The sequence below is a fragment of the Drosophila willistoni genome, assembly GCF_018902025.1.
Source record: "Drosophila willistoni isolate 14030-0811.24 chromosome 2L unlocalized genomic scaffold, UCI_dwil_1.1 Seg168, whole genome shotgun sequence".
Classification (NCBI taxonomy): domain Eukaryota; kingdom Metazoa; phylum Arthropoda; class Insecta; order Diptera; family Drosophilidae; genus Drosophila; species Drosophila willistoni.
This window is the reverse complement of record NW_025814047.1, coordinates 5,434,165-5,448,672: the sequence shown is the minus strand read 5'-3', so window position 1 is coordinate 5,448,672 and position 14,508 is coordinate 5,434,165. Positions and strand designations below refer to the sequence as shown.

Here is a 14,508-nt window from a genome sequence, read left to right as displayed (position 1 = left end):
TTATATTCAAGGACTGGTAGCATTTTTATTTTGTGTAGATCAAACTACAATAGGACTCAATTCACGCTTAGTAATTTTAAATTGAATTAAAAGTTGCTCAAATAGTCCTCCATTTAACCAAACCATCGCTGAGATCTTTCTGATGACGCTTTGATCGCCACATTTCTTTGTGTTTTTGTTTCATTGTCCTTCCGCGTATGCCCCGACTCCTCATTCTTAATTGCCGATTTTGTTGCGCATCGCCAACGTGCTTCTCACGGCGAGAGATATTTTCCGTTCGAGTTTTCGTAACTTTGCTTAAGACTTTCATAACCTTCTCTACCTCATGATTTTGGGTAATGATTTTAATCTGATACTTATTCGCGAGTGCGTGAAGTTTTACTATGAATCGAGTGAAACGATAAAAAACATTATTTTTATTCTCGTTAACCGTTTCATTTTTGCTAGGCTTTGGTGTAGTTGATTTTGCTGTTTCAGTAGTAGTGGGCGTTGTTACAGTTGACGATTGATTTGTTGACAAGGTTGTAGAAATTTCTGTACTATTTGCTTGCACTGTTGGTTGAGTTGCAGTTTCATTCGATGCTGGGGTTACGGAAGATTCTGTAATATTAGTTGCTACTGTATCCGAAGTCTCCGTTTTGTTGGCTGTTTGTGTTCTTGGTAAAATTTTAAATGTACGAGATTGAAGTGACCCATCGGAATTTGTTTCCTTATTATCGGCAGTAGAATTTGCAGGTTTTTCAGTAGATTTCTCTTCTGTTGGTTTTGTGGTTGAATCTTTTATCGTTTCGGTCACATTTTTTGTTGAACCTTCTGCTGTGCTACTAGTGACATTTGATTGGTTTCGCTTAGTATTAGTTTCAATCTCATCTTCGTAGCCTTCATCTTTCCTATAGACTTCATCGATTGAACAAAGATTAGGGAATGATGGATTTTTGCCAGTTTTGCACCTACTGGCAGCTACTCCACCGCTCGTATACACATCCTTGCCCACAACTGGCGCATGGCCATAATTGCACGTTAGGAAGGTCTGTAACCATTCGTTTTGAGTCTGTTGAAGCAATGCACAGCCTATGCGATTGTTTTTTCCCTCTGATATTTGAAGGAAATTCCGTTTGAATACGCTGAAAGGAATTTCCATTAACTCTAAACAAAGAAAGTTAAATTTAATTTTTTTTGTTTTCGTTTTCTTACCCATGGGTTGGTCCTTTATATGCAAATATGTCGGCCATTGAACTCATTTCGTGTTCGCTAAACCAATTATTAATTTGTTTTAATACGATTTTATCCAGTCGTGGAATCCTTTTTCTATATCCTCGATATGATATAGTCTGTCCAACATGGCCGTATTTACGTGTATTCCTACATCTATCACGCTTTAATATACATTTGAGTACATTAAATTTTGCCAAATGTGCAAGTTCATCATCCCATTGTACAGTTGCCATGCGATCAGCTGGCGTAAAACCTGAAAATCCACCCCCTGCTAATTGATTACGTAATTCATTCATTCGTAGCACAATTCCGTCGCGAAGTTTCTCGGGTGTTTCTAAAAGTTCTGCATCCATTGTACAATTTTGGCCATAGTGCTACAAATTGATTGACTTTTGCTTAGGAATTTAATGAGGTATTTTTTTCTTGTTAATTTACTTACTTTTAGGTTATTGTCACATGCAACATGCTTGCCTTTTGGACACAGCGATAAGTCACAATAGTCCTGTTGCAATGAGTTTGCATATGTGATCGAAAGACCACAGAATATTAAAACAAGTCTATATAGAAACGACATTTTTTAACAAATGATGGCATTATATTATTTATATTTGAATTTGCCACGACTTGGTTGAATAACTATGTTAATGGCAATTATTAGCCATGAAATTGTTGATTCTAAGGTTGACATAACGAATAGTCTTTACTTTTATAACTTAAAAGAAGCTTATAACTTGTTAGCAATGCAATTTACAATTTACTACAATTTAGATGTTTTTCATCTATGGAATTCCATACATTATGTTTTTAAAGGTAAAGTAAAGTAATTTAAAGTTATTTTTGCATCCTTTCCATTTCTTAATCTTTTAGAATCTTAAGAATAATTGACTTTGGTACAGTAAGGTATTTATTTAATTTTTTTAATTTATTATTAACGTGTTTGTGTGATAAAGAAAAGAGGAGATTTAGCGCAGTAGCTCAAAAAATCATCGTTGCATTGAAGAACACCTATTTAACTTCTTTTATTTGATCGTAAATTACTTTTTAGAATTTCGCAAATACAATTTTTTTATTAAAAGATTGCATATTTTGAAAAATATATTTAGTCCAGATTTCGTAGTTCTTTATAGACATTTTTATTTATTTAAAATAGATTTTGGTCGACCTTTTCAATGCTTACGAAATCCCCCCACCTTTTGCCCTGACTATAGTCCTATATTTGGGCAAAAGGTTGTTATAAGGATCAATTAATTAATTCTAAATTTTGCACTATACTCACTTTTAGTTAAATTTAGTTAATTTTCCAAACTAAATTTGTGGGCTTTTTAATTCGTTTCACTTTGAGTGCCGGACCCTGTAAAGAACTGTCCCACCAATTGCCCATAAAGCATAATTTGACAAATATATATGTAGATATAGTATTAGTCAGTGTTTATTAAAATGACAAAATGTACCTATATAAATAAAATTCTTGCTTAACCCCTAAAGTGAATTTTACTTGGCCTTTAGAATGTGATGATGTGGCTTAGGGGCTCAGCAACATTGTGTATTATTTTAGAATCTATCCATAAGTAGAGAATACCTTTCTATATCCATCTCTGATAACTTCATCATACTCAAGACCACCATCTCCATGTGTGTGTGTGTGTGTGTGTTAGCCCAACAATGTTGTGACAATGTGAGCCACATTTGAGCGTGGGGGAAAATGTCTTACAAAGTGCCAAATAGCAAACCAACAGAAGCCATCGACAGCAGCTGCTGCCGCCAAATGGAAAAACTAAAATGGAAAAAGAAAATGAGAACCTAAATGGCAGCGAATTTTCTTACCTTTAGAGCTTTTACGTTAAGGTAAAAACGGGTAACTGGGGCGTAATGTTTGAATTTTCATTTTCTTTCTAGTTTTCTTTACATTTTCTTATATTTTGTCTTTTTTTTTTGTTTTTGTGCAAGGTAAATGGGATATTTTTGCATTGGTAATTTGGCGTCATTTTCAGATAGTTGCCACTACGTGAGGTGGCTTGTCATTGTCGTTGTGTCCTTACTACCAAATACATGCATATATATATATGTACCTTGTTTCTTCAACTGACCCAGTTAACAGACAGTACATATCCGTGAACACCGCCTATCCCTTGGCCCGTATATGTAGATGTGTTTGTTTCTGGCCAGAGTCGATATTGGGCAACAAAGCTGAGGCACAAACAAACAAACACAGAAACGAAAAACAGAAAAAAAACCAACTTGCCCATGTACAAACAGAAATCTTCTTGCAACTTAAGCTAGGGCTGTCCGCAACACGTTTACTTACACACACAAACACACACACACAACTCACAGGACTTGGTTGTGCCGACAGCTACAGACGCTAGTTGTATTTCCTTCACTATTGCCACTTCCCGCATGTCCTAGACAAGGACTTTAGACATTTTTTTTTTTATTGAAGCACTTTCTCACCCTACCTAGCAAACGATCTCTGTTTGGTCGCCTCCATCATTCGCTTGGCTAAAGGCTTCTAATCAATTTTTGAAATGGTAAATTTTTCAATGTAAGTTTTCCATTTTTACCTTCAGATTTTTTTTTTTGCTTTGTTTTTTCTTTTTGTTGACCCGAGTTTAGTTACCTTATTTGTTCTGTCTTACTTGCAGGTTTTTTTGTGGTTTGTTTCGCATTTTTTCTCCTTTCCTCCTTGGTTTAGTTTTGTTTCATTTCTCTCATCTATTTTAAAATTCCAACTCTTAAATTGTCTGCCATTGTCCAACTGTAGTCGAGACGAGGCCTATGCGAGAAATTGCTGTCTTTGTAGTTGTTTTCTAGGTAGTTGTCATGTACAAAATGCTTAACATGCCTTCTTTTATTTACCTTTTGCCATCACCATGACCACCACCACCGTCAACCCAAAGCCCAAAACCCATTCCGGATTGACTCAGTTCAACCAAATTCGGTTCAGTTGCTAGGTTGGTTTGTTGGTTCAGTTCAGTTGCATCAACGCCCCCTTCGTTGCCGTCCTTGAGGGGGAATGTGCATGGACATGGACATACATACATTTGGCTGACAAAACGCACTTTGTAAAATCGAAAATCCTTTTAATTGAATGCAACTCAGATTTCATCTGCAACTTTATTTCAATGTCCATGTCTGTTTAAATATTTGTGCACAATTTTGCTTCAATTTAAATTCCATGTAACAAGCCGTAAACAGGGCCAATGAAATCTGTCAATTTTTAAAAACTTTACAAATTGCCTAAGACTGCAATAGCTTGACATGAAAACTGTGTAGCATGATGTCTGTCAGGATTAAAATGAAAGAGACATCAGATATGTTAAAGATTTTTCAGTGCTAATTCCATCGACTTAAAAATGTAGAAAACCTTTTTAAATAATGATAAAGGAAAAAATTTGACAGACCGTGATTTTTTTGGGTGTTATTCTTACCCTTTTTAAAAACAGTAGTATTAAAAAACCGAAAGAGTTATTGGAATATTGTGTTTCCTTGACTATTAACAAATGAAAGTTAAGAAAATAAAGTATCAACTCCAAAGTTGATAACTTTGGGATAAAATCGAGAAAATCCCTATCCCTATTAACGCATTATCGAAAAAGCTATCGCCTACTATCGATAGCGGGATCAATGGCTTGCCATCTCTAATACACTCATCTAGCTGGCCTTGACATTTATCTGTCAGAATCTGTCAAGAAAATTCGGTATAAATAAAGGAGCATAAAGGGCTAGAGCTCATTCTATTTTGTTAAATCGTTGCGATAGAATCAAATTTATTACTTAAAATTTGTCCTCAATTTGGAATTGAAATCATTTTATTTCTTATTCCACCGCATTAACGCTTTGAAACGTTTAAAGCATTTTCCTTATTCATCTTATTTCCGTACTTTTAAAATTGCATGCAATATCCATGGCCATATCGCTAATGAATGTGATAGGAATAGTTTTTTAATAAGAATCAAATTTGTTCCTTAAAATGTGTCCTCAATTAGAAATTTAAATCATTTTATTTCTTATTCAACCACATTAACGCTTTGAAACGTTTAAAGCATTTTCCTTATTCATTTTATTTCCGTACTTTTAAAATTGCATGCAATATCCATGGCCATATCGCTAATGAATGTGATAGGAATAGTTTTTTAATAAGAATCAAATTTGTTCCTTAAAATGTGTCCTCAATTAGAAATTTAAATCATTTTATTTCTTATTCAACCACATTAACGCTTTGAAACGTTTAAAGCATTTTCCTTATTCATCTTATTTCCGTACTTTTAAAATTGCATGCAATATCCATGGCCATATCGCTAATGAATGTGATAGGAATAGTTTTTTAATAAGAATCAAATTTGTTCCTTAAAATGTGTCCTCAATTAGAAATTTAAATCATTTTATTGCTTATTCAACCACATTAACGCTTTGAAACGTTTAAAGCATTTTCCTTATTCATCTTATTTCCGTACTTTTAAAATTGCATGCAATATCCATGGCCATATCGCTAATGAATGTGATAGGAATAGTTTTTTAATAAGAATCAAATTTGTTCCTTAAAATGTGTCCTCAATTAGAAATTTAAATCATTTTATTTCTTATTCAACCACATTAACGCTTTGAAACGTTTAAAGCATTTTCCTTATTCATTTTATTTCCGTACTTTTAAAATTGCATGCAATATCCATGGCCATATCGCTAATGAATGTGATAGGAATAGTTTTTTAATAAGAATCAAATTTGTTCCTTAAAATGTGTCCTCAATTAGAAATTTAAATCATTTTATTGCTTATTCAACCACATTAACGCTTTGAAACGTTTAAAGCATTTTCCTTATTCATTTTATTTCCGTACTTTTAAAATTGCATGCAATATCCATGGCCATATCGCTAATGAATGATCGCATGTCACCAATGATTTTCTTTCTGAATTGGTGTACTCTGCAGGAATGTGATAGGAATAGTTTTTTAATAAGATCATTGATACTAAAACTTCATTTATCTTTTTCTTAAATTTTTTTTTTTTTTACATATTTCTTGTTTTTCTTATTCTAGAGATTTATAGAATAATACAATGTTTCATTTTAAAAATATTTTTCTGTAGTTGTTTTGAATTTAAAAATAAACTTTTTCCGATTGGTTTAACATGAAGTTTTGCTTAAAGAGCAATTAGATTTATTTTTTAAATAATTCTCCGACTTTCTATGCAGAACGGATAACAATCTAATATCTCAAAATGTGGAAAAAAATAAAAAAATATAATAAGAAATCTTAATTTGGCCATCTGTCGCCTTCTCTTAGGAGATTCAGTTGCTATGTGTCTTTTTCATGGCAAAAAACTAAACGTTATTAAAGTCTAAAAGGCTCAAAAGAATTACCTAATGATCAAGCAATCTAATAAAACTAGTAAATACTCATGTAAATACATTAAAGTAATTTTAAAAGGAACTTGGATTAGTTTTTTCGAATTGAAACTTTCTTAACAAATAGTTACATATTTGTTAAGTTATTTCTTATGTTATTAAAATAAAATTCTGCTACTGCATTTGCATTATAAACAATTTTCAGTTAAATTTTTTCTTTTTCTTTAAAATTCACCATATAAACTGAATATTGATATTTCATATTAAGAATACAAATTGTGTACATTTTTCTTTTGGGTTATTTATTTTTTGACTTGAGAAATAATTCTCATTGAATTGCAATTCTGGTGCTAAAAATTGTTTGTTTTAATCAAAAAATACTTGTGCAAATTCTATAAATTACTTATATCAACATTTTATAATGAATAATTCAGCATAAAAATGTGTATGTGTGTGTGTGTGTGTGTGGCCAACTGCTGACTACCGACTGAATTGATTGCATGTGGCTGCATTTTGAATGCAAGAAAGAGAGAGAACCAAAACCCCTAAAAAAGCCACAGAGCCATAGAATATGCATTTATGCACAAATATATACATACATATATGTATGGATGTACGTGTATGTGTGTGTGTGGGAGAGGTTGACAGCCCACATGCAGAGTTGGCTTTAAAAATCAATTAAAGTTTTAGATCAAAAATAATAAACAATCAAAAAAAAAAACAAAAGAGACGAAAAAAGCAAAGCCACAATAATAAAACAAACATGACAACAAAAAAATTGTGATTTAATTTTCCTTTATTTTTCTAACTAGAACAATGATGATTACGATTCAAACAAATGTCGAACACATAGCACGGCAGTCGACCAAAAATCAATTAGCCTGATAAATAAGCAGGCCAATGTGGACCAATTGACCAGATATGCCACAAACAGAGCTATTAATAAGAGACAAAATTTAACAAAATGTTTAAGCTAAAATAATGGGAAAGATGATAATATTAGTGAATGATTTCTCGGTTGTAAAATGAAAATTAAAATCAATTGATATTAACATGCATCATCAATGTCTTTTATGTATATTCTGTACTATACGGTCACTGACTTGTGACAGTCATGGAATGCTTTAACTGCACATTTCAGGGTAAGATAAGAAGAACACTGTAGAGATTTTTACCTAAGATCATTTTGGCCAAGAACAAGAACAAGACACTAGATGCTAGGCCAGAACAAGCGCCAATTAGAACGAGCTGGAAAAATATTTCACTCATTTTCGTTTGTCAATGGTTAAAGCCAAAAGCAAAGCAAATGCCCATGTCTTGTTGCTGTTTCTTTTTTCGACTGGGTTCTCTGATTACATAGAGCCGACATTGAGAATTGAGCGACAATGTGGTGGAGAGGGAAACCCAAGCAAGGAGAATGCTAAACAAGATCATAGATAATAATATTAAATTGGTTAAATGCCGTCTTGGATTACCCAAAGTAGACAGAGAATGAAACAGAAGAGTCAAGAGACAGAAAGGGAGAGGGGGAACTGCAACATTCAATTCCTGGACAAGCGACGATGATCCGACCACCAGGTGAAAGAAAGAACCCCAATATTAACGTATGTTTGTAGGCTTGTTATTCTTTTTTTTTTTTTATCTAACATATTCATATTGTATTTTAGTTTAGTTGAGTTATAGAGAAATCGAGATCTCTCCTTTTTTTCTTTCTTTCTTTCTTTTATTTTGTGGTAATTAATATACCCAAAGGAAAAGCAAAGACAAGAAAAAAAAAACCAAAGAAATGTTCTTTTAGCTATTTCCCTTTGCTCATTTCGTTAAATAATCGGTATCGCTGGTCTGTTTTGACATTATTGAATTACCTGACGACATTTGATTAATTTGCATACGACAACAAATTCGTGATCTAAATTATTTCTTGCATTGCCTTCTCAACTCAGCTGAGATTTCACGGTCTCTTGTTCTTGATACTCCTCCTTGTCGATCGTCGTCTGACTAAAGTTGCGACTCTTCCGGCTTGTTTTTTTGGGCCTTTTATGGCAATATTGTAAAATGTTCGCTTCACTTCGCGTGATTAAAGTAAAAGGGCATATTTCCTGTCTTACTCTATCCTAACAAAAATCTAATTCCAAATCCAAAATTTTAGTTGACGAGGCGCCCGCCTAATGAGCTACCATAACTCAATGCCTCTTCGACAAGGGCGACGACCCAAATTTGAATTTCTTTTTTTTTTTTGTAAAAATTTCACCAGGCTATTATTACAAATGTTTGAACAATTGTCCTCTGAAATTTACCATTTATTATTATTTATTTTGTTTTATTGTTTTGTGCCCAAGATCATGAACTTCAGCTCGTAGTCTGCTTGTTTGTTTGTTCGTTTGCTTTGCTTTTCTTTTTGTCTCTGATCAATTTTTTGTGTTTCTTTTTTTGTAGTAGCACAAATCAATAAAAACGGATACAAAGAGTAATTTTTAGGTAAATATAAAAATGAATAGATAAAGCCTTTTGGCAATAGTTATAGCGAGTGTCGACTATAACATATCCTAGATCTAAATCATAGTAACTACTAAATTTATTTAGTAATTTTTTGAGTGTCTATTATACACTGTCTATGATGATTTTATAGTTCATAGTCTATATAGCATTGTAGGATGATAGTGAAACGAATTCATGTTTCTGATTGTTTTTTTTTTAAATGTCAATATAAATAAATAATTTCTCAACACAAATTTTTTTCTTTTAAAAGTCGATAAACCTGGCAACTCTAGTGTATTAGGTTAAAAATTTTATAAAAATCAATCTGATTTATTTTAATTTTTAACTAGCAAATTCTCGTTAATTCTAAACTAAATTCTAAGTCGTTAAACCATTCAACGAATTGAGAGATATATACATCAGTGAATATAAATTACCTAAGTTAATTGAAGCATATAACTAACCCTATAAAACTAACGTTTTTTTTCTTAACTTAAAATATAATTTTTAAAGCTTTTTAGCAATAATATTTTTGTTAGCATTTTAAATTTTTAATAACGTTTTTTTCTATTTAGAGAAGTTGGAATTCAAACAAAGAAAGACAATTGATATATGATTAACAAAAATATATTAATACATCACAATCATCATAAATTGAAACATTCGGATGAAGAATATGAAGTACTGGAAAATGTAAATTAAAATGTAATTTGCTTTTAAAAATCCCTTACGATACTTTTGGCTATGCAGATCAGTGTAGTGGGCATAAATGTTTAAAATAGTTTCTCTGCTCACTTTCTAATTTTTTTCTTGTCAAAATCAATTAAATTTTTGCTTACAAAAGAAATAGAGTTACTATCGAATTTGCAAACATACAATAAAAATATCTAAATCTAATATATATCGTTTATAGATTTACAATCTCATAAACATAACCAAGTTTAACTGGTAACAGGTTTTGCAGTTCCAAGGAGTACACTTTTGACTGACGGTAAGGTACTGCTCTATTGACTATTTACGTCCATTTTCCAATTCTGTTTTTTATGTAGATGTCATTAGAGCGGTTCGATCTGACCATGGAATAGCCCAGGACTGGTCCGTGCGGACTACAGATTGGTCATTCATATGCAATGCTTAGCTTGAAAGAGCCACACTATCGACCAGTATTGATCACGGCTGTAAGAACTGAATAATTGAATGTCTAGGATGTACATATATCTTCGGTACTCTCTCAAACCTTTAAATGTTTTTAGTCTTCATCTACGTTGACTTGTAATTAGGCTAGTCTTGTAACTACTATCGAAAATGATTGGAGTAGGTACTGCATCCTGATGAATCAGTCTTGGACTATCTCTTTTAGACTAGATTATTGTTCAACCCACAAGAGCTAAGCAACCGGCCATGCCCGTTTTATAGGGTACTGACACCATGGATGATTTTTAAATTCTGCCTCAACAATGTAATAATTTTCGCCTGTCATAGCATGAGGATGTGGTAAGTATCCTGTTAGTATTAAATATATATCGCTTACACTATTTTACAGACAATTTAAAAATTAAATGCAGTGGAAAATATCAAAAGACTTAATTAAATTTAAGTAGCATTTAATTGTGCGTTATATATTAATGATTCAGAATAAAGTGGAAAAAAGTGTTTTATACTAAATAAATTATGAGAATTTTTCGCAATATATACAAACCTGTACATGACTTCCGTTTGAATTTTCAATAAAACGATAATAATAAGTGAAAAAACGAATTCATACCCTAAATCAAATTTCTATAATTGGCAAATTGTCTTTTGCGGGCAGCTAATATAAATGCCTTCAAATCGATTCTAACATAAAAAGTTTTGATTGTGTAAAAATTGTTTTTAAATAAGTTTAACAAGTTTCTTACTTACAATTAGTAATGAATCTTTTTTTCAATTGTCTATGTAATTTCTTAGACAAGCAGAAGTTTTTCTTTAAAGTGTAACTGTGATAATTCTGTACAAAAATTCAAAGGTAACCATGGCGTACATCGTGTGGACAACTTTGCTTTGTTTCAAATATGCAAGTATATATGTAAGTGTGTTTGGGGGAAAACGCTGAGCACAGTCAACACAAAAGTTAGACGACACAGACGACGACAAACGAGGTTGGAGACGGAGAGTTGGAGACCTAGAGAGACAACCAGCCAGCTAGCGATCCAGCTAGGCAATGGCAATACCTAATTTCGTGTCATTAGTTTGTGTGATAACTGTTACCATTGAAATCGAGCCGGGACAAAACGGAGAAGCTAACAGCCCTCAGTTGCTCTTCTATTGCTAGCTGGATGCAGAAGCCACCTCCATATTCTTCTCCGCCTCCGCAGGCACCGCTACTGCCAGTCAGTCCAATAGCAGAAAGCTATTGAAATCATTTAAACCATTTAGACCATTTAAGCTATTTACAATTTGCCATCATCACGACATTTTCAGCTGCTGCCGCCGCTGCCCCTGGCAAAGGCGGTGGTGGAGAGACGGCACAGTGGGCCCAATGTTATAAGGTGGAACTCGGTTTTAAAGAAACCAAAATTAACAATACTATCGTTGATTTTAAATGTTTGTTATATTTTTTTATTTTTTTTTTTTCAAATCTTTTTCAGTGTACAAACGTACATGATCTTATTTTAATTTTTAATTTTTGCAAATTTCGCAAAAGTTTTATGATAAATAAAATGATGATTTCATTACGTATAAGTTGAATAAAGTTTTCTTCACATTGTAAATGAGGTAAATACTTAACTTGAAATAAAAAAAAATTATTCTATCAAATTTACTCTAAAATAAATCTTTTTTTATAATTATTAATTTCTCACTTGAACAGTATTAAGCTTTTAATTTTAATCTACATTCATTATGCTTGCTCCACTGTGCGTCGGCGGCGGTGGCAGTGGCTTCAGCGGTTTTTGGCTTTAACGGGGCACTGCCAACGGGGGACTTGGCAAAAATCAGAGCAATTCAATTGAAAACATTTGTAAAATGTCTCGCTTTTGTGGCAGCATTGCTCTGGTGGCTCTATATATGAGTGCCAGGCACGACGTCGACAACGACGACGACGACAAAGTTAAGAAGTCACACAGAGCCACAGAGAGACGGAGGGCCAAGCGACACAGAGCCAAAGCAAGAGCAAAGAGCCATATGTCAAAAGGTCAATGCTGATTTTTGCTGATTTCTTTTGCTGCCGCGGCCGCTGCCGTTGCTGCTGCTGTAAAATTTGTTAGCAAAACGTTTGAAATTGCTTAAATGTCAACTTTAGGTTTTTTTGGGGGGTTTTTTTTTTTGTCTGTTGACTGGGCTGCTACTAATGGTGACATTTCTTTCAGTTCCTGCCCAAATTAGCAATGTCTAACGGTTGGGACCCAGTTAATAGAGTCAAAGTTTTCTAGCATTTGCATTTGATGGTGGTCTCTGGCATCTCCTGATCTGTCATATTAATTAAAATGACGTGAGCCCCCACACATGTGTGGAAATCAGGAATCAGTGAGTAACTCTAGGACCTCCATGATTCATGACTTGTTGTTGTTGCAGCATTGCTTTTAACTTAATTTTGATTGTTGATTTGTTGTACCTCCTCCTCCATTCGAGTGGGGCAAATGAAACGATTTCCATGGCTCTGAGTCAGCAGTCATCGTCATCTGCCTGCCATTGCACGCTTTGTACTCTCGGTCATTGATTGAAAGATCGATCGCTAAGACAAAATAACAGCAGAAATACAAAAAAAAAAAAAAAAACTTAAACCAAAACAAAATCTAAATGAATTTCTTTAAATCACAGTCGCACACAGAGTCACAGCCGCATCATTGTCTTGCCAGTTGTGAGCTTTGAAATGGAGCAGCGGTCCAGGTATCTTGTCAAGATTCTCAAAATGCAAATGCCGCCTAACCAAGTCTCTCATCTCCTTTCCTCTTTACGCTGAATGGGAATCTCGTTCTAAATGTCTTCTTGGTTTGCTCCAAAGTTTTCCGTTTATCTCCGCTCTCTCTCCTAACTTCGTTGCATCCAATGCAAAGAGGGCTTGTCTGTCTTTGTCTCGTTTAAGTTTTGATTAAATTGGCTCAAAAAAGTTGTTAGTCGACATAGAAACCTATTGTCGAGATTTGGTAGAAGTAAATATCTTTAAAAGGTTGTTATATACATTGATTTTGATTAACGAAAATTTGCTATAATTTATAAATATTTTAAATCATTGATCTTCTAATTTCTTGGTAATTTTTTATTGGCCAATTCAGCTATTTGCTGCCATCATTCTTTTTAGGCTTAAAGTCATTCAGTTTTAGGGATATAAAATAGACTTTTAATTTACTGGAGTACTGAAAATTCTTTAGAGTTTAGAGTTCTAAGGATAAAGGAAACCAGCTGATCTTTTATTCGATATTTGACATTTATCTTTAAACTGAATAGGATTTCACGTCTAATATTCAGCGCAAACAGTCTTAGCTTCATTCTATTTTCATTTATTAAAAAACTATTTTTATCAAGGAAACAAAAGTTAGAAAATAGTTTCACTCATTGAAAAGTAGCAGAAATCAAGATTCTGATACATACCATATCAAAAAGACTTCCTAAAATTCCTTGTAGCAGAATTTGATTTTCAGTTAGATATTATATACATAGATATGTAGTTAGTTTATACTATATAAACTCCTTTTTTGATATATTGATATAACGATTAGCTTTAGCATGCTTAAAGTACAAAGTTACTACTATTCAAAGCCTCATCATAAAATAATATTTCTTTTTGCCTAGAATATGTTCATACACATATATATGTGTATACTCGAAAAGACCTCCCATTGTCGATGTTATTTTGGCAATTACATCTTTGTACATTCATTCATATGAAAAGTTAATAGTTGAGAAAGTTGTAACCAACTATTTAGTAAACTAAACTTTTTTGCAACAACCTCTTCATCCGAAACAAACTTGCTAAGTCAGCGGGAGAGCTGGTGGCGAGTTTTTAACTTCATCTCTTGCCCATATGCGGGTTGCCAAAAAATTAAATGCAAATCTAATTAGTAAATTATTTGAAGCGTGAAATTGAAAAATAATTTTTTACATTTTTTCTCTTTGTGTGTGTGTGTGTTTGTGAGTGTGTGCTGCGTGTGGTCAGCGTACAATCCAGTTGAGATCTGTTCAGCAGGTTCCCATGCCAGCCAGCTATTGGTGGCATAGGACAGGTTTACAGACAGAACTCTGTCCTGAGTCCAGAAACCTCTGCACGGTTATTTTATGCAGATTTTTCAAATGCGCTGAGCTGTAAGTATCCAGATACACGGGCATGAAAATAAAACAGTAACGGATACGGTTAAATGCTGAAACAAGTGCAGGCAAAAAAGGAAAAAAAAAACATCTCGTAGTGAACAGTGAATTAAACGCAGTGAGCGACAAAATGACCCGCTGGCCATTGACCATCAGTTTCTGTTAATTTAAGCACAAACACTAACGAA

At 33.3% G+C, this 14,508-nt stretch overlaps 1 protein-coding gene and 1 long non-coding RNA gene across 2 annotated transcripts; one reads left to right on the top strand and one right to left on the bottom strand.

Annotated features, from left to right (window-relative positions):
* On the bottom strand, positions 1–1,794 carry LOC111518422. Its single transcript, XM_023175055.2, has 3 exons — positions 1,655–1,794; positions 1,195–1,589; positions 1–1,124 (listed from the first exon to the last, which is right to left on the bottom strand). Exons 1-3 carry the CDS (start codon positions 1,787–1,789, stop codon positions 98–100), a joined length of 1,557 nt encoding a protein of 518 aa, XP_023030823.2. The 5' UTR covers positions 1,790–1,794; the 3' UTR covers positions 1–97.
* An 8,041-nt stretch (positions 1,795–9,835) lies between these two features.
* On the top strand, positions 9,836–10,692 carry LOC124459923. The gene is made up of 3 exons (XR_006953876.1): positions 9,836–10,028; positions 10,087–10,215; positions 10,291–10,692. It is a non-coding gene; the product is annotated as an uncharacterized LOC124459923 (long non-coding RNA).
* Positions 10,693–14,508: the final 3,816 nt, after the last annotated feature.

Bases quoted from the DNA above. Each gene is read 5' to 3' on its own strand.
- LOC111518422 (XM_023175055.2), bottom strand. From the start codon at position 1,789: ATGTCGTTTCTATATAGACTTGTTTTAATATTCTGTGGTCTTTCGATC. The intron at 1,590-1,654 runs GTAAGTAAATTA...ATCAATTTGTAG, and splicing joins CATGTGACAATAACCTAAAA to CACTATGGCCAAAATTGTAC. The intron at 1,125-1,194 runs GTAAGAAAACGA...AATTCCTTTCAG, and splicing joins TATAAAGGACCAACCCATGG to CGTATTCAAACGGAATTTCC.